This window comes from Leptodactylus fuscus, chromosome 3, assembly GCF_031893055.1.
Source record: "Leptodactylus fuscus isolate aLepFus1 chromosome 3, aLepFus1.hap2, whole genome shotgun sequence".
Classification (NCBI taxonomy): Eukaryota; Metazoa; Chordata; class Amphibia; order Anura; family Leptodactylidae; genus Leptodactylus; species Leptodactylus fuscus.
Window position 1 is genome coordinate 143,068,525 of NC_134267.1, and position 25,168 is coordinate 143,093,692.

Here is a 25,168-nt window from a genome sequence, read left to right on the forward strand (position 1 = left end):
TTGTAAGAGGGGGCAGAATTTTCATGTACCCTTAGTGCCAGAGTGCCCCCTAAAGAAGATTAGAGTGCCCCATAAAGATTAGAGTGCCCCCAAAGAAGATGAGAGTGCCCCCATAAAGATTAGTGTCCTTATAAAGATTACAGTGCCCCCATAAAGAAGAGTAGAGTGCCCCAATAACCATTGTCAGAGCCCTTTCAAACGATTATATTTTTTATAGACACCGAGGAACATGTATTACACATCTATTCTTTCCATATATATTAGTAGTAACACTTTCTATAATAATGGACTATGAGCACGGCCGGCCATCATATAGGGGTCACTTCTTCCCCATCTACTAATAAGGCAGCACTAGAAGTCGCCATAAAGGTCTCTCCCAATCCTCAGGACACTGGACTGTCCCCCATGATGCCAACCACACAGTGTATGTGTTAGTGCAGGACAATGGAACACTGCCAGGCAGGAGCTACCTGAGTGTCTCACGGCCATGACATCACGTCACCTGCGCAAGGCCAACTGACATTCAGTTCTTAACTGTCGACGGCGGAGAGAAGAAGCGATTGTACAGATTTCTACTGATTTCTACAGATATTTTTTGGCTTACTGGATTTATTATTGGACTAGTGAGACGACCAAAATGGCGTCCATTGGAAGAGGAGACGACGAAGAGGAGAAGAAGAGAGACGAGAAGAGAGAAGAGGAGAGTGATGGAGGAGAGAAGAAGAGAGAAGACGAGAGGGAAGAGGAGAGTGATGGAGGAGAGAAGAAGAGAGAAGAGAAGAGGAAGAGGGAAGAGGACAGTGATAATGGACCAAAGGAGAACAAGAAGAGAAGATCTGAGGATAAAGGATCGGAGGACCAAGAGCCGACCCCTGGCAGCAGCCACGACGCTACAACATCAGGCCCCTACCCCGGCTTTAACATCAGCCGCTTCATCCTCCACAAGATGTTGGCTAGGGGCAGCTTTGGCAAAGTAAGTTTTATCACTTCTTATTCATTTTGACCCCATTTTATTTCCTGATGTCAACATTGCAGACTGGGTAGATATTAATTGTAGTCTGGTTCTATGGGGCGACTGTTAGGAGACTTTCCTGCCCCCATGACCACTGTTGTAGGCCCCATATCTCATCTGCTCTGTGTATCACCATAGTTAGGTTTAGTGTTAATATAAATGGGTACTCTGACTCATGGAGGATCTCAGGATCAGAGCTGTGAGGGGGGGGGGGGGGGCAGCCTGTTTATATCCATGTCCTGGTCTATGCTATACAATACATACATTGATCCAATGTGAATAAGGCTCTATTCTGATCATGTAATCCATATCTTGCAGTTTTTTTTTTATTTGCACAGAAACATTAGTATGGTAGATTACCCTTCTGTGTAGAAAATGGATCCGGTTTTTTTTTTTTGTTTTTTTTGTTTTTTAACATTGATCTCTATGTATACAGACGACCATCTGTTTGCATCCATTAAACTGATCAAAAAAAACATGTTAAAAAAAAGAAAGAAAAGTGATCTAAATTGAGCCGAATGCTGATCCCAAACCGATCCACCCAGCCATCTTATGCCTATTCTGTCCATTCCCATATGGTAATAGTAAAGTCCCCTTTTATGGCCTTTCCATACACAATCCCAGATCTGACACTACATGATGTGAATGAGCCCCTTTTCATTTTAGATGTAACAACCATTTTCTATTTGTCTTCTTCAGGTTTTCCTGGCATCAGTCCCTGGCCGACAGACCTTCATGGCCATCAAGACCATCGAGAAAACAGAGGACGATATGGATACCATCGTGAGAGAGCAGCAGATACTCGCCGCTGCCAGAGAATGCCCCTTCATATGCCACCTCTATGCCGCACACCACTCTGAGCAGCGGGCGTACTTCATCACCGAGTATCTGTCTGGCGGCAGCCTGGAAGACTTGATCAAGATGTGCGGCTGCCTGAACATCGGCAACGTAAGGTAAGAAAAAGGGGTAAATACTGTGAGGGGGAGAAGATAAAAGCTGAGGTCGGGGGTTGTAGTCAGGGATTTGCTAACACTGAGATTTCTCTTTGTTCTTCCCATGAGATTCTACACGGCAGAGATTATTTGCGGACTTCAGTTCCTCCATGGACAAGGCATCGTCCACCGGTAAGAACTTTCTTCCTTCTATGTCTCTCCTTTACATTCTGGATTTCATGCACCCAGCTTTCCTAGGGTCCTGTCTGGCTATTCTGCCTGGTCTTGTATTTACCCATCCCCCGTCTCCATTGTCACTGGGCAGATCGTCATTTTCTTCTCTTAATTCATTACAGTGATATCAAGCCGACGAACATCATGTTGGATGCAGAAGGCCACACCCGTATCATGGACCTGGGGCTGGCCCTAGATGGAATCACCGCCTCCACCAAAATCTGTGGCGTGACGGACACCTTCAACTATATGGCCCCAGAGGTGCACTTCAAACCAGGATATGGCATAGCAGTGGACTGGTGGAGCTTGGGAATCGTGGTGTCCAAGATGGCAACAGGACGCCACCCGTTGTATGAAGGTTCGATCCGACGGGAAGCCTTTATCGCCAAGCTCACCAAGAAGCCCGAATTTCCAACTGACTTTGATGCGGACTTGAAACATCTTGTCGAAAACCTGCTATGCAAGAATCCTAGGCAGCGCCTGGGTTTGTGCAGGAACATCCGAGAGCATCCATTTTTTTCTACCATCGGCTGGGAGGAACTGGAGCAGAGGAGAGCAAGGCCACCATTTACACTGTTTCAACCAGTTCTGGAGAAGGAACATCTACAGTGGCCGGAGGATACCTTTACCTCTTACATAGTTGTCCTTGTCTTTATTCTCATTGGATGTCCTTGTAGTTAATGTTGTACAGGCCTCAATGTCCTTTCCCCAGCACTCGGGATCTTCAGGGGTTTCCAATCTTACTTAAATCTATAGGTGGTTTGTACAGAGCCCCTAAAACGGGTTGTCAGCTCTTTACCATTTTCTGTGATGCTAGGTTCACACCTACGTTCTGGTCTCCGTTCTGTGGTCTCTGTCTTCTGTCTTCTGCAGGTCCGGCTGTGAGCGGTGGTGAGCATTTTATGCGCTGCAGGAAAATCCCCGGCGGCAACGCATCAGTTTTCCCCCAGCGCTTTTTGCAGAAATTCCGCAGAGCTTTCCTCTGAGGACTTTCTGCTTCCTTTATACCTATAGGGACACTATAGGTGATTCTGTAGGTATAAGTGACATGATGCAATTTCCAAAACCGCAACAGGTTTGGAAATTGCAGTGTGTCCACTGTGTGTATTTTTCTGCAATGTGTGGATGGGACTGTACACACTATATACCTACACACTTATAGATATACATTCATATATACTCACACATATATATAATGGATGTGGCTATTTATAGGTACCGTACCTATAAACAACTGGCTATTTATAGTTACTAGAGATGAGTGAACACCGTTCGGTCGAATACATATTCGATCGAATATCAGGCCGTTCCAGGAATTCGATTACAATCGAATACAAGGCTGCAAATGCAGTAAAAATTTGTATCCCCTCCCACCTTCCCTGGCGCGTTTTTTGCACCAATAACTGCGCAGGGGAGGTGGGACAGGAACTGCGACAATGGAGGCAGTACATTGGCTGCTGAAATCAGGTGACCTCCAATTTAGACGAATGGTGGATTTAACATTCGATTAATTTGGGACTGTGAACTACATCACTGTGAGACAGGGACAGATGTACAGGCAGGGTTAGCTAGGGATAACCTTTATTTAGGGGGTAATGTTACTCACCCATCTCTTTGGGGCTCTATCATGTTGGGATCCCTATCAGCTTGCGATATGCGCGAGCTGACTTTTTCCCATAGGAATGCATTGACCAGCATTGATTGGCCAGTGTAGGAGGAGTAGCTGGAGGGATGGTTGGCAGTAGCGCAGAGCTGTGTGTGTGACAGGAGGAGTAGCTGGAGGGATGGTTGGCAGTAGAGCAGAGCTGTGTGTGTGACAGGAGAAGTAGCTGGAGGGATGGTTGGCAGTAGCGCAGAGCTGTGTGTGTGACAGGAGTAGCTGGAGGGATGGTTGGCAGTAGCGCAGAGCTGTGTGTGTGACAGGAGGAGTAGCTGGAGGGATGGTTGGCAGTAGAGCAAAGCTGTGTGTGTGACAGGAGGAGTAGCTGGAGGGATGATTGGCAGTAGAACAGGGCTGTGTGTGTGACAGGAGGAGTAGCTGGAGGGATGGTTGGCAGTACCGCAGAGCTGTGTGTGTGACAGGAGGAGTAGCTGGAGGGATGGTTGGCAGTAGAGCAGAGCTGTGTGTGTGACAGGAGGAGTAGCTGGAGCGATGGTAGGCAGTAGCGCAGAGCTGTGTGTGTGACAGGAGGAGTAGCTGGAGGGATGGTTGGCAGTAGCGCAGAGCTGTGTGTGTGACAGGAGGAGTAGCTGGAGCGATGGTAGGCAGTAGCGCAGAGCTATGTGTGTGACAGGAGGAGTAGCTGGAGGGATGGTTGGCAGTAGAGCAGAGCTGTGTGTGTGACAGGAGGAGTAGCTGGAGGGATGGTTGGCAGTAGCGCAGAGCTGTGTGTGTGACAGGAGGAGTAGCTGGAGGGATGGTTGGCAGTAGCGCAGAGCTGTGTGTGTGACAGGAGGAGTAGCTGGAGGGATGGTTGGCAGTAGAGCAGAGCTGTGTGTGTGATAGGAGAAGTAGCTGGAGGGATGGTTGGCAGTAGCGCAGAGCTGTATGTATGACAGGAGAAGTAGCTGGAGGGATGGTTGGCAGTAGCGCAGAGCTGTGTGTGTGACAGGAGGAGTAGCTGGAGGGATGGTTGGCAGTAGCGCAGAGCTGTGTGTGTGACAGGAGGAGTAGCTGGAGGGATGGTTGGCAGTAGCGCAGGGCTGTGTGTGTGACAGGAGGAGTAGCTGGAGGGATGGTTGGCAGTAGCGCAGAACTGTGTGTGTGACAGGAGGAGTAGCTGGAGGGATGGTTGGCAGTAGCGCAGAGCTGTGTGTGTGACAGGAGAAGTAGCTGGAGGGATGGTTGGCAGTAGCACAGAGCTGTATGTGTGACAGGAGAAGTAGCTGGAGGGATGGTTGGCAGTAGCGCAGAGCTGTGTGTGACAGGAGGAGTAGCTGGAGGGATGGTTGGCAGTAGCGCAGTGCTGTGTGTGTGACAGGAGAAGTAGCTGGAGGGATGGTTGGCAGTAGCGCAGAGCTGTGTGTGTGACAGGAGGAGTAGCTGGAGGGATGGTTGGCAGTAGCGCAGAGCTGTGTGTGACAGGAGGAGTAGCTGGAGGGATGGTTGGCAGTAGCGCAGAGCTGTGTGTGTGACAGGAGGAGTAGCTGGAGGGATGGTTGGCAGTAGCGCAGAGCTGTGTGTGACAGGAGGAGTAGCTGGAGGGATGGTTGGCAGTAGCGCAGAGCTGTGTGTGTGACAGGAGGAGTAGCTGGAGGGATGGTTGGCAGTAGCGCAGAACTGTGTGTGTGACAGGAGGAGTAGCTGGAGGGATGGTTGGCAGTAGCGCAGAGCTGTGTGTGTGACAGGAGAAGTAGCTGGAGGGATGGTTGGCAGTAGCACAGAGCTGTATGTGTGACAGGAGAAGTAGCTGGAGGGATGGTTGGCAGTAGCGCAGTGCTGTGTGTGTGACAGGAGAAGTAGCTGGAGGGATGGTTGGCAGTAGCGCAGAGCTGTGTGTGTGACAGGAGGAGTAGCTGGAGGGATGGTTGGCAGTAGCGCAGAGCTGTGTGTGACAGGAGGAGTAGCTGGAGTGATGGTTGGCAGTAGAGCAGAGCTGTGTGTGTGACAGGAGGAGTAGCTGGAGGGATGGTTGGCAGTAGCGCAGAGCTGTGTGTGTGACAGGAGGAGTCGCTGGAGGGATGGTTGGCAGTAGCGCAGAGCTGTGTGTGTGACAGGAGGAGTAGCTGGAGGGATGGTTGGCAGTAGAGCAGAGCTGTGTGTGTGACAGGAGGAGTAGCTGGAGGGATGGTTGGCAGTAGCGCAGAGCTGTGTGTGACAGGAGGAGTCGCTGGAGGGATGGTTGGCAGTAGCGCAGAGCTGTGTGTGTGACAGGAGGAGTAGCTGGAGGGATGGTTGGCAGTAGAGCAGAGCTGTGTGTGTGAGAGGAGGAGTAGCTGGAGGGATGGTTGGCAGTAGCGCAGAGCTGTGTGTGTGACAGGAGGAGTAGCTGGAGGGATGGTTGGCAGTAGCACAGAGCTGTGTGTGACAGGAGGAGTAGCTGGAGGGATGGCTGGCAGTAGCGCAGAGCTGTGTGTGTGCAAGGAAATGGAGAAATGTCTGATTTGCCACTTTGATTTGGGGAAAAAGTCTAAAAAATTGACAACTTGGTTTTCTTGTTATTCCACACTACATGAAGATTGTTATAGAGTGGATGGATGTCCGCAATGCGAGGAAGACTAGCCATATTTATTGTAACATAAACGTCTTAGGTTTATAGGCACGGTACTACCTATAGATAGCCAGTAGTTTAAAGGCATGGACGGTACCTAAAAATAGCCAGTTGTTATAGTTGTTAAGATTGTTATAGAGTGGATGGATGTCTGCCATGTGAGGAAGTGGGGAAAAAGTCTAAAAAATTGACCACTTGGTTTTCTTGTTGTTCTACACTACATGAAGATTGTTATAGAGTGGCTGGATGTCCGCAATGTGAGGGTGAGGAATACTAGCCATATTCATTGTAACATAAATGTCTTAATAAAGTGAAAATTTACTGGGATAAATATGATACATCTGCAGTTCATTTAAGTTTATAGGCACAGTACTAAGTTTATAGGCACGGTACTACCTATAGATAACCAGTAGTTTAAAGGTACGGACGGCACCTAAAAATAGCCAGTAGTTCATAGGTACGACCTATAAATAGCCAATAGTTCATAGGTATGGTACCTATAAATAGCCAGTTGTTTATAGGTACGGTAGCGGACGATTAGCCATATTCATTGTAACATAAATGTCTTATTAAAGTGAAAATTTACTGGGATAAATATGATACATCTGTAGTTCATTTAAGTTTATAAGGCACGGTACTACCTATAGATAACCTCTCCTTTGCTCTGGAAACCATGTTAATCCATTTTAGAACTGAAGTTAAAATGAACTTGACCTACAGGAAGCTTGTAATTATTAGGTTTATAACCTAGTGAGTGGTCTTACTCAATGACTGACCAACTTTGCTATCTTTTTTAACAGATTTTTTTTTATATAGTAAAGTTGTTAATGAAAACTAACATAAACCAGTACAAAGACATGTATAAACCCTCCTGCCACCTACAAAAAATCCTTGACAAAGAGAACCATTCACACTGTAAGCCACGCATCCAATGCTACTGACTTTGGAAATAGCTATCCATCCTCTCCTTTACCGGATCACGCATAGGGACAGTGCATTAGTAGTATTTCAAGCCAGACCTTACAACATCAGTACAAGTGCAGGATCCCTAAGCTGGTCAGCTGAAGGCAGCCACCTTTACTGTTTAAAGTGTACAATATATACAGCCATAGCTGTTAACTGATTCCCATAGAGATTAGAGATATAAAACAATAAATATAATGCCAAATCTTCTCCCAGAAAACTATACAACAACATACTTAGCTCCTTCTGCTCTGTAAAATGTTGTTGGAGGGTCAGACAGCATATTCAAATGAGAGGTTCCCCTTTTATTACCTGGACTTTTTCTGCCGCATCCCGCAGAGCAGAAGAGCCTGCTTGCACCTGCACAAGTTGAGCCTGTCCATCTTTGTATTTTTCCTTTATAGTCTAACAGTGAGAAAAAAAAAAAAAAAAAAAAAAAGAGTCAAAACAAGACTACTTATGTTAGGGAAAGGACCAAGAAAAAAAAAGTAGACCTAAGAATAATTTCAGTTTATCTAGATTACATTTCCAGTGATCCTGAAACAAAAGAAGCCTTCAAGGGAACTGTATGGAGAAAAAAAATGGATGTTTTTATTTTCTAGATATAGAAAAACAGTGGTGCTTTGTCTGGGGTAAAAACAATTCTACTCAACAAATACAACTAGCTATTTACTGGTAAATCAGAAGTTAGCATGCCAGCAAAGATGTAAATGTGACCACAGGAAATGCACCACTGAATTAGGCTTGAGCTTCATCCTACACACCCAGTACCCAGGGTAGAAGGACCTCTACCTAGTTAGGCCTCATGACAAAAATAACCCCTTCCACTCATAGGCATTCTGGGACTTAAAGTGGTTTTCTTATCTCAGGTATTTATGGCATATCCAGAGATTATGTCAAAGAATGTAAGCTCTTGTGAGCAGGACCTTCACTACTACTGTTTGATATGTTTATTTCTTTGTCACATTGTAATGTCTCATATTGTCTGTTCCTGTGTCCGCTATTTGTAAAGTGCCATGGAATATGTTGGCGCTATATAAAGTTATTATTATTATCATGTCATAAATACCAATAGATGCAGGACCCAGAGGTAGTACATGCATCTATCTCGAAAATGAGTCCACTGACCCTGGTCTAGTGGCCGGGGTTAAACACTGAGGATTAGAGATGAGCGAACACTATTCGAAACAGCCTCTACAAATAGCACACTCCCATAGAAATGAATGGACGTAGCCAGCACGCGAGGGGTTAAGCGGCCGCTTCCATTCATTTCTATGGGAGCATGCTATTCAAAATGGTTGTTTCGAATAGTGTTCGCTCATCTCTACTGGGGATCAGAATTTCTTCAGTCCTGGGCATTAGAACAGGTGCCTGGTAGTTATTACACAGCCAAGTTCTGGCTTCACCTGCCATGGGACACATGAGCCAGGAGCACATGCATGCCCTGTGAAAAGGCATATATACAGGTTTAAAGCCCTTTAGTGAAAGATGTAAAACAGCGTATTGAAGATAACTAAGGAGTTTTTAATTTATTTATTTTTTCATCACATTACTGCCAACAACCATTAGAAAATTCCCTATTCACAAGGCCACTACATATCCTTACCTTGAGCTCCTCCTCCAGATTGCTTACATATGAGACTTTTGAATCTAAGAAATTTCAAAAAATAAATAAAATCACAAGATATTCATGTAAGGATATTTTATAATATTTAAAGAGGTAGTGCAACCAAAAATAATGTCATTCCACTAAAATAGGTTCTCTGGTACTAAGATACCAATCACCTGTCCTTAGAACAGGCCAATAATATCAGATCAGTGGGGTCAGCAGACTTGAAGGGGCTGCAGCATTAGGTCAAATGCTATGGCCTCTTCACTGCTTACCAAGCACAGCCACTATTCAATATACAAAGCTATACTTTATAAGCAGTGTTGCAGCTCAGCTCTATTTTTTTTTAAATGGTTATGTCACTGGCTGACCCGAAGAAGTGGTGCTCTTATCCAATATTGGTGATCTAATCTAAGAATAGGCTATCAATATCACAGTGCCAGAAAACAGTAATTTAAAGGGTCTCTAACTTTTCAGACAACTCAGTCTAATTTCATACAGCATGTTATTTTGGACCAAAATGCAATGCACTTTAGTTAATCCCTTCCCTCTGCAGCCAGTTTTTTGACTTCCTGACAGAGCTCCATTTTTAAATCTGACATGTCACGTTATGCAGTTATAACTTATAAAGAAAAACAGTTCTCTTTAGCTGGACACAAAGTCCGGCATGTCTGATTTGTGATGTGATGTCTAAAAAAAAAAACAAAAAAAAAAACAGTTTCCCCATGAACAGGCAGCAGGCGGACACCAGCGGTCACCTTAAGGGTCAGTTCACACGTGAAAACCGCCTAGCTTATTTGTGCGAGGTAAAAAACCTCGAGGAGTTTTTTTGACGCTGTTTTTTGCATTCCACGCGGTTTTTGACGAGGTTTTTGACGCGGTTTTCGCTAGCGGTTTTCGCTAGGGTTTTTTTTCCTATATGTGCTATAGAAACTGCAGGCGAAAACCGCGCGGTTTTCTGCAAAAAAACGCGCGGTTTTGTGTGCAAAAAAACGCGCGGTTTTTTACCGCGCGGTTTTCGCCTCCCATTCACTTCTATGCAATTCTTCAGGCGTTTTCCGCCTGAAGAAAGGTCATGTCGCTTCTTCAGGCGGAAAACGCTAGGAGGAAAAAAAAAGCTAGTGGTCTACATAGACCACCATGTTAAAGGAGAGGTTTTTGAAGCGAATTCCGCTGTCAAAAACCTCCCCTTTGCCCACGTGTGAACTAGCCCTTACAAACCCATTCAAGTGAATGGGTTTTAAAGCTGACCACCGGGCTTCCGTTCCCTGTCCATTTTCGCCGATGCTGAAGACGGAAACAAGGTGGAAGCAGAAGCAGAGCCCGTGCGATCTCCACGGGAGGCCGGCTGTATCTGACAGCCAGGCTTCCCCTGTAGCAGCAGGGACGGTGATTGCACCGACCCCCCCCTGTTTAACCCTTAAGGTGCCATGATCCATAGTGATCATGGCACCCTAGGGGTTTGGCCAGCAGCATCAGGAGTCTGTGTGAGCTGTAATTTACAGCTACAGGCTGCTCCTTAATCCCTCCCTCCATCGGAGCGAGCTCCGATGGGGGGAGGGTTAACCCCTTGGATGCCAGGACGAGTGGAAGCTAGTCTATGCATCTGCATAGCTAGCTTCCTCTATAGACTGCAATACACGTGTATTGCAAGTCTATAGTTAGTATAGAACCAGTGATCCTCTCTGATCGCAGGTTCTAGTGTGCTTACAGCACAAATGTAAAAAAGTTTTTTTTAAAAAAAAAATAATAATAAAGTGTGTAAAACAAACAAACAAAACAAACATAGTTAAATTTCTTGTAAATCTGGAAAATCGCTGTTACACTTGTAAGCCTTGTAACGTTCAAAATAAATTAAAATACAATCAAAAGATGATGCTGATATAAAGCAGAGATATGGGAGATACTATTTATTACTGTATTTGGGTGGTATAACTATGCCTGAAAAGCAGAGAATTTCACATTTTGAAAATTGCAATTTTTTCCAAATTTCCATCAAATTTCCTATTTTTTTAATAAGTAAATACAAAAATATTGATTAGTGTTTACCACTAACATGAAGTATAATGTGTTACGAGAAAACATTCTCAAAATCACTTGTGTAAGTTAAAGCGTCTCAAAGTTATTGCCATTTAAAGTGACACATGTCAATTTTGAAAAAACAGGCCTGGTCCTTAACATACTTTTGGGCTGTGTCCTTAAGGGGTTAATTAGGAAAAAATAGGAAGTTTAGTGAACGTTTTAAATAATTTTCAATTTAAAAGTTTTAAATTATCAGCTTTTCATATATGCAGTGCCTTGCAAAAGTATTCAGCCCCCTTGAACTTTTCAACCTTTAGCCACATTTCAGGCTTCAAACATAAAGGTATCAAATTTTTATTTTTTTTGAAGAACCAACAACAAGAGGGACACAATTGTGAAGTGGAACGAAATTTATTGGATATTTTAAACTTTTTTAACAAAGAAAAAAACAGAAAAATTGAGCGTGCAAAATTATTAAATGCACATAAGCACAGTTTCATTGTGTTTGATCAGGGTAAGGGCAGATTTTGCCAGTATATTCCTGATCCCTTTTCTCTCTATTGAGCATGTTCCTGCACATTGTACTGAATGGAGTGTCCGACCACTTCTACTTCCTCTTCCCTATACTTGTGGTTTTGCATAGTAAGGGTGCATGCACACTACGTAACGCCGGGCGTGTATGAGAGCCGTACACGCCGGCATTACGGCAGACTGCCGAACACTTCCCATTCACTTCAATGGGAGCGCTCGTAACAGCGGCGTTTACGAGCGCTCCCATTGAAGTGAATGGGAAGTGTTCGGCAGCCCTGCTGTAACGCCGGCGTGTACGGCTCTCATACACGCCCGGCGTTACGTAGTGTGCATGCACCCTAATGGCGTTTTTAACCATAGGGGGTGAGTCTTTGATCCTTTATTACACTTATATGCAACAAATGTGATTTTATCTCTTACAAGCGGTTCATCGATCGCAATAAAAACTACACTTGTGTTTTTATTACAGCATAGCTCAATTTTATTTGCTTTTATAATATTGAGTGTATATGCAATATTTCACGTGATTCCAAATTTTTTAAATTTGACACTTTTGCACTTTATATGTTTGGCACATATTTTGATCATTGTGTAATGTAATATTTGTATTAATGATGTACTTGATTATTGACTACAATGAGTGACATGTATTTCACTATAAAAGTTTGCACATTGCACTATGCTACTGCTTGAGAAAGGTCCTGCACTTCTGGGACAGAAACGTTGCTATGGAATAAATCCTCACTTTTTTTATTTATTTCTTTATTTTTGGAGTGCTGTTCATTTGCTGCAGCATCAACTATTTGTTTGCTATTGCACAGTTACTCCTGGCATAATTACATGTCAGGGCTCGTTCACATCTGCGCCCGGCACTCCGTAGTTCAGGTTTCCGTTTCCTGCCTAAAACAGAGGCAGGAGACGGAAACCTGCAGGAGTCTCTCTCACCCATTCATTTGAATGGGTGAGAAAGCTGTCCGGCCGTGAGCGGCGGTGAGCGTTTTATGCTCTCCGCCGCGAAACCGGGTTTTATAATCCGGACACAGAGTTGGACATGCAGTACTCTGTGTCCAGATAAAAAAAATCCGGTTTCGCGGCGGAGAGCACAAAACGCTCACCGCCGCTCACGGCCGGACCCGGTCTATGGTTTCCGTCTTCTGGCATGCAGAAGACGGAAACCATAGAACGGAGACCCCGAACGCAGGTGTGAACCTAGCGTAACTAAATCAGTAGCAGTTATAATTCAAACATTTCCACTTCTCACGAAAACTCAGGTACCCTTTAAGGAATTACAGATCCATAGAATAGCAGCAGTGTAACTAAGGCTCCAGTAACATGTTTTCCCTACTTCAGTATATGGGAATCCATGTACCACTCATAAAGACACCAAAAGTTCCTGTATGAAAAAATTGGATAAACCGTACCAATACTGTACTGTTCTGAGCGGTGCAAAGAATGAAAGTTTTATCTTTTCCCTAATTCTTGGCAACACATTCTGTAGGTTAAGGAGAAGAGGGACAATATGGGAAGGACTGTGACTGCAGCATATGACTACACAGGAGTGTTTGTAGTCTGTAACCATGAAAACGCACAGCTCGACATTAGAGCTGTATACATCAAATTGTAGATTTCAAATCAGGACCATTTGCAATGTCACATTGTTTCTTAAATGTATTAAAGCAATAACAAAAATGGCTCCATACTCTGAGAAAATATGTATGGAATTTAGGCTAACTGAAATGTAACGGATAAAATATGAAAGGTGATAGCTTTAAAAAGAAAAAGAAAAACAAAACTATGTATAGCTTTCCAAATAAATACCTATATCACTCTGCAACTGCTGGTTGTCCTTTTCAACTTTCTGACACCTCGATTCTGCAGTTTCTAGTTTTCCTCTCATTTCTTTGCTTTCTCTGTTTATTTTTTGGCAGTACTGCTGCAACTCCTGAACCTAAAAGTCATGCAGAAAATGTCAGTAGTATATACAGTATGTTACATCCATATACCTGAAATACATCTGATGCCTACCTGTATCCGCTCCTCTTCTACAACATTCTTCATGTCCTGCACTGTAAGAAGCAGCACAGCCTGCTCCTCCTCAAGCAATGCCCGCACAGCAGCTTCTTGTGATAACTTGTCTTGTAACTGCATAAGAAAATACATGATGGCAACATAACCATGATACATGATGTGAGAAAGTGACAGGTGAGATTCTGGAAAGTCGCTACATCTCCCTAGATTCCTCACTTGTATGTGTAGTAAGTGAGGCTACAATTCAGGAAACACCTTAGCTGTGAGATAGCTCCTTATGTTAACTACTTCTTGATCTACTAGGAAGGAGCCTTCAAACAAAGGTGGGAACTGGGCCACATTAAAGGCCTATAAAAGGTTGCCAAGACCTCTGTCCTGGGAAGTTCCTGGGGAGAAAGAAGGAGCTGAAAACTTGTGAGAGTCCAGTGTGTACAGCTGCTATTGTTTTTGCCCTGTGTGTTGACCATGTGGCTGAAGCAAGCCACACGTATTGTATACTTAGTAGCTCAGACAAGCAGGATTTCTGTTATTGTTTTGCCTCAAGTTAAGGCTTATTTTGTTTTGCTGTTTCTGCAAAATAAATGTACAGGTTAAAACCTGTTTGCACCTGAATTTGTGTCTGTCACTGACTGTCTGGTCCGCTGCTGCTACCACTGAGCCTATCCTCCCACAATAGTCATATATAGTCTAGTACTACCAGTATGATCCTAGTTACTTCAGGATGTAGCCCTATTTTATCCTATTCTTACCACACTGTATCTATAAATTAAAGGGATTTTTAGGATATAAAAATTGCTATCCTATCCCAAGTATAGGCCATCAATGTTTGTGCCTCCCTTCATGATTAATAGGGTGAAGGCTCCTTCAGGTACTTGGCTACAACTGGTCAGTTGTCAGATGCCCTGTTCCAATCCGTGCTCTTACTGGCTGGGCTTGAAGTTAAACTACTCAGGTGACTACTTCAGCCATCACTGGCTTCAGTGGTCATATCTTGGGTAATGGTGAAGTATTAGGTCTTTATCTTCTATTTTAATACTGTCTGTTATGTAAATGAGGTGACTGCTGATGCGGCAAAAAAAAAGATGAAAATGAAAATTGCAGGATATAGGTGGCAACATGGAACGTGAAAAATAAATCAAAGTATGTATAACATAAAAACTTAGTTTAATAAAATAGGTCCTTTTCCTTTGATATATTGCCTTTAAGTGAATGAAACTGAGATGCAGTGCTGGCAAACACCCATGCAGACGGTCTGCTGCGGCGCTGTCACTAATAAAGAGATGTCTATTGCAGGAGCCCTAGGGTTTAGACCTGCACTGATCAAACACCAATGGCCTATCCTAAGGATCTGAATGATTCAAGAAAGACAAATATGATGGCATTATGGACAGCTTGTAAATAACTGCATTCCTTAGAGAGAGACGAGTACCTTTGCTAGCCTTTGACTCATACAAGCTTTTGTAGCTTTTAATTCTTCAGCTGCAATAGCCACGTCAGTCTGCATAGTAAAAGAGCAAAGCATATGATGGAAGGGTGAAAACTTTAACGTACTATACCACAGCATGCACTATATGGTTTTTAATATCCCGTTATACCCTAAATCACCCCCCCCCATACAGCTGTCACCAACTAAGAGGAAGATGATACCCCACGGACTGTTCTACCCCAAATCACCCCCCCCCCCCCCATACCCACCACTCTACCCCCCCCCTCCCAACCCCAATTCCCCCCACACACACACACTTTACTAGCTTTGGCAACGCCAAATATCTATTCGAACGTTCCAATAAAGCTTGTTTGATTCTTTGATATCACACATCAAAAAAAATATTTAATGTGAAAATATCACACTAATAAAATGTTACCATTAATGGGGTGTTCCAGGGCTAAGAAAATGAGAAATGGTCAGGCTCTTCCAATACCATCCTAGTTTCCACATCCTGGTTCCAGGAGTATCAGTGCATTTCCAGGCAGCCCCTTCCAGCATCCACCCAATGCACCTCCTAGCAGTTTTTTATTTACACCCAGTATACATACTTACTTATGTATGTATAGAGTTACATATATATCTATACACAGATATTATACATATATATGCATACATCTTTATACAGCATATATATGTACAAAATATAAAATATGTATGTGTGTCTCTGTATACACATTTACCTATATATATGCAAATGGTCCCCGCCTTGGGATTCCGTTCTGCATTCCGCTTTAAAAATGCGGAAAGAAAAGTCCTGCAAGCAGCGCTTTTCTCAGTGCATTTTCTGCCCATTTTGGGCAGAGACAAGGCAGACCCCATTATAATCTATGGGGAAACCAGAGCGCAGGTGTGAACCTAGCATCGGGGTGCTGTTTGGCTAATAAAAAAAAAACAACACATTTTATCAAAAAACAAATACACTTTAAAAAAAAAAAAAAAATGCATGCAGTTTTTGTAACCCACAAATGTGTTTTAATAGACAGCATACATTGTTCAAAAATGCATGCAGTTTTCCCTGCATGATGTTAAAAATAAAGCATTTACATCTTTTGCACATGTTGCTCCTCTTCAATCTTCCTAATTTAAAGCAATTTGCTGAGCCTTTTTGCGTCTGCAGCACTCAAACATGCCATATACCGCATTATGAGTGATTCTGATGCAAGTTGATGCACCACAGCCCCTCCTATACTTCTTTTGACTGGGGTCAAAGGGCACAGACCTCAGTAATAAGTACTTCCCATATGAACTGATTTATTAATCAAAAGTCATCTATAAATTATTTATATATAACTCATACAGTAGATAACACAAACTTAGATTTGGCGCCCTACTAGGGATAGCAAGTGATGACAATCTCTGTAAAAGCTCTGTAAAATATGTAGGCGCTATATAAGCTAGAGAAATAAATAAAAGTAGGTTATATAAGATATAAGAGAAGCATTATTAAATAGGATCCACCCTACGGACCTTAGTGGTAGTGGCAATCTCAAGGGCTGCGCTCAGTCTCTCCTTAGCTTCCTGTTCTCTATCCCGTTCCTCAAGCAGACATTTGTACTGTTGGCGCAGCCTCATCACTTCCAGTTGTGCATCTTTCAGCTCTTGGGCATGTTCTTCTTGCATCTGAAGCAAACGATGCTCAAGTTCACCTAAAGATACAGTATAATACTATTAAAGGGGTTTTCCCATTAACATAACCATAATTACATTTGAAGCCTATTAAAAGCTATTTTTTGCAAATCTACCGTAAATAATTAAAAAGGTTTTTAAACATTTTCTCAACCTTCTTAGTAGTGACAATTATTTGTTTTTTTAATTGGTTGCCAATGGATTCGACCATGGCTGACACATGTCAGAAAACTAGTCATGATTTCCTTATTGTGGCCTGGTTAGCTTCTCATATATATGGTATTCCTGCCTAATATAGTATTGCTTGCCAAACCAAGAAATAGATGCATACATATAAATGAGACGCTCAACCCAAAGTAAACTAAAAATTTGAAAAAAAATTCACACTTTATTGGCACTAGGTTGGTAGTGGATTAAAAACAGTTAAAACAAACAATAGACTGGCCTGCTTGTAGACCGAGAATATAATATAAGAAAGAAGCTCCATGATAAAAATAGAGGACTCAGGATACCATAAAAATATGGTATTAGCACGTGAATTAATACAAAAGCAATAGTGCATACAAAAAAAAACAAAAAAAAACAACACACCTACCATATGACCAAAAGCTAAGGCTGAGATCACACGGAGTCTTTTGGTCAGGATTTTGATGCAGAATCTGCGTCAAAATCTGTCTCCAAAAACCACCTTGCAATAGAGTCCTATGTAATCCGCCAGCTTTTTTTATCCCGCTTCATGACCTTTCTTCAGGCAGATTCCGCCTGAAAAAAAACAACAGGAGTCAATGGGAGGCGGAAAAACCGTGTTGCGGCTTTTGACAAAAACCGCTAGTGTTTTTTTCAAGGTCCATACACTGTGCTGAAGGATAAAAAAACAAAAACCTAAAAACGCCTCATGTAAAAAAAACTGCTTCAAAAAACCATTTCCTAATTCCTGAAGCGGAATTTTTCCTCACCAAAAAACTCAGTGTGAACTCTGTCCCTAAGCCACTAAAGGCTGAGTTCACACAGTTTTTTGGTCAGGAATTTGGTCAAGGATCCGCCTCAAAATCAGCCTCCCAAAAGAATTCTAACTCAACCTAAGGTCTATACAGTGAGTGATGATGCAATAAATCTGCAAAACAGCTTACAAGGATAAAGATACTGTGAAAATTCACATAAATAGCAGTATATTATAACAAATAGCTGAAAAATAAAGAATAAAGGTGTAGACTGTTATCAGGACATAGTGTTATAATAATATACCAGGGCTATCATCACCAAGCCTCAGACCTGCCTGATAATTGGTCCACAATAAGAAAATCATGGCTGGGTTTCTCACCCAGGACACAGAAAGTGGCCAAATTCTCTAGTCATCGCTAAGATGGTTAGACAAAATCCTTAAAACTGCTGAATTTTTAAATATTTATATTTGCAAAAATGTTTAACTTTAAAAGGGTATGTTCACACATTTATGCCGCAGTCTAGATGTGACGGCATGCTCATTAGGTCAGGATGAAGGCCTAGTCAGTTGGGAGCCTTGAGCCACAGCAAGATCGAGCACAACATTTCTTTTTTCTGGGTCCTGCTGTGATCTCTGCCTCTCATTGAAAACAATGGGAGGCGGATTCTCTGGGATGATCTTCCTCGGATTCGGGGGCGAAATGTCCCCAAATTCCTCCGTTTGAACACAGCCTAACAGTCTTCAAATATAAATACGATTATCTAAATAAAAACATGTACTGTACATCAAGATATGCAGGTAATAAACATTGCCCTCTCCTCAGTGAAAACACTATGGCAACCAGGGGGGGGGGCCTCAGTTAGTGACAGCCATCGCTGCTAATTCAGTAACAGGCACAAAATTCTTCAATACACATGTATTGTATTGTACAGAGGAACAAGCCCCCTAGTGCTAAAATACACTAGTGGAACTTGGGGGGGAAAAAAAGTAAAAATAAAATGAATAAAATTAAAAAAATAATAATAATAATAATAATAATAATAATAATTTAAAAAAACAAAACAAAACTTTTTCCAATTAAAATATTTTGCCGGTTTAAAATTAAATAAAACAAATTCTGCATATTTGGCATAGTCACATCCGAAACAACCGGACATAACATTATTACACTATTTCACCCACACGATGAATAGCATAAAAAAATAATGCCAATATCGCCATTTTTGTTTATACCAACATCCAAAAAGCAGAATACAAAGCAATAAGTCACTTGAATCCTAAAATGATACACATAAAAACTCTACATTATCCTGCAAAAAAGAAAAAAAAAAAAAAAGCCATTACACAGGGCATTGATGGAAAACTATAAATTGTGTGATTCAGAATTTTGGTGACCCAAAAACAAACGATTTTCTTAAAAAAAAAATAAAAAATTTTTTACTGTCATATTAGCAAAACATAAAAAAAACCAAAAACCCTATACATATTTGGTATTGCCATAATCGTACTGAAACACACAATAAAGTAAGAATGTTACTTTTTCTATAAATTGAGAACAGTGCAAAAATCCATGGTAAAATAGTGCCCCCCCATTCTCTCCCAGAAACAGTTAAAAAAAAGTTAATCATTAAATGATAAGTGTAAAAATTATTCTGTTAAAAAAAAAAAAAAAAAAGAATTAATCCTACACAAAAAAGGCAAAAAACAAAAACAAAAAAAGCTTTGACCTCATGGCGAAAACAGACCATGTTCTTAAAGGGATTCTACCATTAAAAAAACTTTTTTTTCTAGATAACACTTTGGAAAGGCTATTCGTCTCCTACCTTTGGAAGTGATCTCCGCTGCGCCGTTCGTTAGAAATACCGGTATGCTAATTAAATATCTCGCAGCGATGGGGGCGGGCCCCAGCGCAGGAGATGCTATGGGGGCGTTCCCATTGCTGCTCGAAAACCGACTTCAGTGCCGCCTCTGTCTTCTTCTGCATCCGCCCCTACCTTCTTCGGCTTGACGTTGGACGCCCGCGCAGTACGCTTTGTTCAGCGAAGTTCGCCGAACGTACTGCGTATGCCCACGGCCGTAGTTCCAACACCGCAATTTCGCGCATGCGCAGTACGTTCGGCGAAGCGTACTGCGCAGGCGTCTGACGTCAAGCCGAAGAAGGAAGGGGCGGGTGCAGAAGAAGACAGAGGCGGCGCTGGAGTCGGTTTTCGAGCAGCAATGGGGACGCCCCCATCGCATCTCCTGCGCTGGGGCCCGCCCCCATCGCTGCGAGAGAACTAATTAGCATACCGGTACAAACTGGTATTTCGAACGAATGGCGCGGCAGAGATCCCATCTAAAGGTAGGAGACGAATAGCCTTTCTAAAGGCTATTCCGACATGTTACCTAGAAAAAAAAAAAGTTTTTTAATGGTAGAATCCCTTTAAGGGTTCAAATGTGTTGTCTGGGGAGTATTAATTTACTTACCTGGTCCCCGAGTTCTGACAAAGTCCTGACCTCGGGTCACTCCACCCCTCATCTTTGTTTGATCTCATATAACCAGGGTGTTGTGGTGTCGGTAGAATTCCTAGATCCATCATCAGCACCTCAGGAACCAGATATTTGATTAATACTCCCTGGACAACCTCTTTAGGAATTGGAAGATACAAAATGTTTTCTTTTGCACCATCTCTTTTTAGCAACTTATTGTGTGGTTTTTACTTACCTGAGTGTTTTGTGCTCAACTCCCGATCTGTGTGCATGCGGAAAACATTAAGTTTCAAAGTGTGTAGCATGCTTTCCAAGTGACACATGCGGGTGACAAGATTTTCACAGTTTCTCCACAATGTATCACCATCTCCACTGAATGCTGGCCGGGCCCTCACTGGACTGATAGGACGAATGCGTTCAGCAGATTTTAATGTTTCAAATTTTGGGAATCTAATGGAAATGAACACATTGGAATTATGAGATGTCTAAAAGTACAATAGGAATGCAAGACAGGAGTAAATCTGTAACTACCACTATTAGAATACATCCACATTAGGCCCCGTTCACACGGGACCGTGTATTTTGGTCCTGATTTTGACGCGGCAAGCTGCGTCAGAATAGGACCAAAATGTGCCTGCCGTGACTGTCGCGGCTTCCCGCTCCAGAGTAGGCCCAAATGAAGGACCTAGTCTAGAGGGTGCTGTCGCAAGGCGGGGTCAATGTTCTAAAGATGCCAGATTATTGGTATTTTACAGTATCACAAAGAGTGCTTCCCTACATATGTCGCACTTCTGTAAACTTTTCCCTAAAATCAAGGCATTAAAAGATCCCTTTTTTGGCTATAGAAAAACAAACTGCGTTGAGTCAAAATTTTGTGTTTTAATGTTGTATTGTGGGTATTTTTGAAGACTGGCTATTTCAATGTCATATTCAATCTCTGGCACCGGGGAAGAACGCCGATAGCCCCATCTGTGCCCCTCACCCCCTTCCAGGAAAGTGACAATGGTGGTGCAGATGAATAAAAATTCGATTTTATTTTTTGCACAAAAATAGGTGACTACTTCATGCCTTGTATGTAAGAAAACAGATGTACAAGACTTAGGAAATCTTTTCCTATGTGTCATAAAACTGTGTATATCAATCCACACAACCAAATATCAAAGACAAACAGAATACACCCCTAAGACATCCTACGACAAAGTCTTTGTCAACACTAGGCCCAATGATCAGTGAGAATGTTATAAAGCAAAGGCAAATCTCCTCACCTATGGCTGGTTCCCCCCAGCGCCTGCAGATCACTGATCAGGGATTCTGCTTGTTCCTCTGCTACACGCATCCGCTGCTCCAGCACAGAAAAGGTTTCAGGGGCGGTAGGAAGAATAGTGAGTGGAGGGATCACCGGTCGCGCCATTTCCTGTGTCCAGTAAGAAAATGACAACTATTGACTTACCTATTGTACAGTCTATAATATATAAAGTATTATGCAAGTATAAAAAAAAATTTGGCTACATAAATGTCATCATTCTCCAGATGGGCCACATAAGAAATACTGTCACATTAACAATATTGCTCTATAGTGATCTCTGGAGAAACACAGATACAAAATGAACAAAGCTTTATAGTATGCTGTATCAATGTGACAGTGCCTTTATACTACCAGTATATAGACCCTGGTGCACAAAATCTATATACTATATAGTACATCGTAGTAGTCTGTATATATCATATATAGACTGCAGCTATCTTTCAGAGTAGTATATAAAATCAGCGTGGCAGTATACTATCAATACACAAACCATTCAAAATGGATTCTATATTGTATATATAGCACATATATGGACCCCGAAGCATTAATTCTACATGCTATATAGTACATGATAGTAGTCTGTATATAGCGTCCATAGATCCTGGTGCCCTGATGCTATATAATGTACTGACCCTGGTAGTCGTCTGTGTGATCCCAGAGGTTATGTACTATTACCCAAACATATTATTCATATATACACCTCTAGTGAATGTGGGGTTTATGTTTGTGTTATCAATCCACCTCACCTTGAGAAGGCAAGGGGGTCACCTCAGTGAGTGAAAGGAGGTGGGCACCCTGGCAATGAGGTGTGGCTGGGCACTAGCCTTAACAGAGTCAGAACGGTTGTCACATCTGTGGAGGCAGCTGAGAAATCTGGATGTGTCCATTTGATTCCCAAGCTCCTGGGACAAAGACTTTTCAGTATTATTCTGTTTTTATCTCATTATTTTAAGGATGTTTTGCATTTTGTGTCCTTTGTTATTGTTTCGTGTGTGTGTGTGAAAATATACACATATATCTATTTATTTTAACCCTTTGGGTATTAAATTATTAAATTTAAGGTTACTTTGTGTTGCTCTATAAATCCATTTACCTTTGAGGTGTAATTGTGTCTGACTGTTGGAGAGACGGCTGTATATGTGAGTGAGATTGCCAGTGAGCCTTGTCGGTGGTGGTGTGTGTTTAGGGTGCGATTTACGTTCAATTTGCAGCCTGAATGAAAAGAGAGTGCAAGAATGAGTGAGTTGACCCCTGACAGCCGCACCCATGCCACGTGCTAAAATAGCCCCTATGTGACAGTCTACATGTAGCATATGTGCAAATGCTATTTGGCCCACAGGCTTCTCTACCACAAAAGACGTATTCTAGATAACACATGGTAAGTGGGGAGCCCATTACATATTTTGCTTTGGGGCCCAGAAGTTTCATGTTACTTCTCTGATATATAGTATTAGTCTGTGCATAGCATATATAGACCCCAGTGCACTGATGCTACATATTATACATTACATGGTACTAGTCCATATATAGCATATATAGACCCTGGTGCCCTAATTCTATATACTATACATTACATGGTATTAGTCTGTCTATAGCATATATAGACCCCAATACACTGATTCTACACACTACTCAGAGTCCTCTTTATTGGCACATGCATCGTCGCCCTGAACGCTCACTAACAGGGAATCCAATACAGGATTCCCTGTTATTGTGCAATAACTTCTTTCAGCCGTATGTGCAAATACACATACAGCTGAAAACTGTCCATGTAGGCTGTGGGACCTTGGCTTACACTGACTGCAGAGTGTTAACTCTGCCCCAACACAGGCACAAGGATGGAAGTGCCTGCAGTTAGAAGGAGAACGCTACTTATCTGCTCTTCGTGGAACTGCAAGTAAGTAGCATATAACACTGTGCGCCAGCCCACTGTGGAACATATAATACTGTTTGGTGGCCACTGTGGAGCGCTTTGTACTGGGGACCACGTTGTATTGTCTGGGGCCCATTATAGAGAGCATTGTACTTTGTGGCGGCCACTGTGGACCATATAATACTGTGTGGGGACCACTATGGAGCATACAATACTGTGTGGGGGCCACTGTGGAGTATATAATACTGTGGGGCATATTGTACTGTGTAGGGGCCAATGTGGGGCAGATAGTTTTATAGTAGACATAAGAATATTAGTACAGGCTGTAATAACATCGCATGGACATTATAAAACAGGTCCTGTGCGATGTAAATAGTGAACATTAATTGTTGAAAAGTACCAAATGCAAATTTTCACCTTTTAGTACAAAGTTGTTTGTATCTTTGAAAGGTCTGTAAAGCCCAATTTACACGACTGTATTTTGCGGGTCTGTATCTGTCCACAATTGTGGATCCGCAAAGTATTAAAGTTAAATTTCCGTCTTGGCACTTTGTGATAATTTAGTGGGTTTTGGGTTCCAGTTTGGAAGCTTGGTCTCTAAAAGGTTCGCAATCACTGTACCATGCACTACATGGTACTACTCTGTATATAGCATATATAGACCCTGATGGACTGATGCTACATACAGACATGGTACTAATCTATCTGCACCCTGGTCCCCCAATTCTAAATAAAATACAGTACATGGCAGGTATTTTCATGTCCATACAACAGAAAAGGATCTTCCTTCGCAGCATAAACAGGAATCCCAGGACATTTGTGCAGGACAGCAGAGGGTAGCTGCTAAATCCTAGTGGGCTAAAGGACTTCCGGTGACGTCGTGACCATGTGACCAGCCTCTGGTGTGGGCGGAGCTATTCAAGACAGTGCCGAGTTACACAGGAAGAGAAGGCTGCAGTGAATGGAGGCTGGAAGGTAAGATAGAGGGAAGACATAGCATGTGTAAGCAGGCTGTGTGTGAGCATGATAGTTGGGTTCAGGCTGTGTATGTGAGCATGATAGAGGGGTTGAGGCTGTGTATGTGAGCATGATAGTGGGGTTCAGGCTGTGTGTGAGCATGATAGTGGGGTTCAGGCTGTGTATGTGAGCATGATAGTGGGGTTCAGGCTGTGTATGTGAGCATGATAGTGGGGTTCAGGCTGTGTATGTGAGCATGATAGTGGGGTTCAGGCTGTGTATGTGAGCATGATAGTGGGGTTCAGGCTGTGTATGTGAGCATGATAGAGGGGTTCAGGCTGTGTATTTCAGCATGATAGTGGGGTTCAGGCTGTGTATTTGAGCATGATAGTGGGGTTCAGGCTATGTATGAGCATGATAGTGGGGTTCAGGCTGTGTATGTGAGCATGATAGAGGGGTTCAGGCTGTGTATGAGCATGATAGTGGGGTTCAGGCTGTGTATGTGAGCATGATAGAGGGGTTCAGGCTGTGTATGAGCATGATAGTGGGGTTCACGCTGTGTATGAGCATGATAGTGGGGTTCACGCTGTGTATGAGCATGATAGTGGGGTTCAGGCTGTGTATGTGAGCATGATAGTGGGGTTCAGGCTGTATGTGAGCATGATAGTGGGGTTCAGGCTGTGTGTGAGCATGATAGTTGGGTTCAGGCAGTGTGTGAGCATGATAGTGGGGTTCAGGCTGTGTATGTGAGCATGATAGAGGGGTTCAGGCTGTGTATGTGAGCATGATAGTGGGGTTCAGGCTGTGTATGTGAACATGATAATGGGGTTCAGGCTGTGTATGAGCATGATAGTGGGGTTCAGGCTATGTATGAGCATGATAGTGGGGTTCAGGCTGTGTATGTGAGCATGATAGTGGGGTTCAGGCTGTGTATGTGAGCATGATAGTGGGGTTCAGGCTGTG

At 42.8% G+C, this 25,168-nt stretch overlaps 1 protein-coding gene and 1 long non-coding RNA gene across 2 annotated transcripts in view; one reads left to right on the forward strand and one right to left on the reverse strand.

The window, feature by feature from the left end:
• The window catches only part of CCDC150 (coiled-coil domain containing 150), a 67,380-nt gene that overhangs the window by 26,480 nt on the left and 15,732 nt on the right, over positions 1 to 25,168 (reverse strand). Inside the window, exons 2-9 of the mRNA XM_075268454.1 lie at positions 21,335 to 21,483; positions 20,305 to 20,519; positions 16,499 to 16,677; positions 14,972 to 15,040; positions 13,540 to 13,656; positions 13,333 to 13,462; positions 8,959 to 9,002; positions 7,665 to 7,757 (exon numbers count right to left, since the gene is read on the reverse strand). Of these exons, the coding sequence (XP_075124555.1) occupies positions 7,665 to 7,757; positions 8,959 to 9,002; positions 13,333 to 13,462; positions 13,540 to 13,656; positions 14,972 to 15,040; positions 16,499 to 16,677; positions 20,305 to 20,519; positions 21,335 to 21,483 (996 nt within the window). The remainder of the gene's footprint in view (positions 1 to 7,664; positions 7,758 to 8,958; positions 9,003 to 13,332; positions 13,463 to 13,539; positions 13,657 to 14,971; positions 15,041 to 16,498; positions 16,678 to 20,304; positions 20,520 to 21,334; positions 21,484 to 25,168) is intronic.
• Positions 1,849 to 2,358, forward strand: LOC142196700 (uncharacterized). Its single transcript, XR_012715277.1, has 3 exons — positions 1,849 to 1,965; positions 2,074 to 2,136; positions 2,301 to 2,358. It is a non-coding gene; the product is annotated as an uncharacterized LOC142196700 (long non-coding RNA).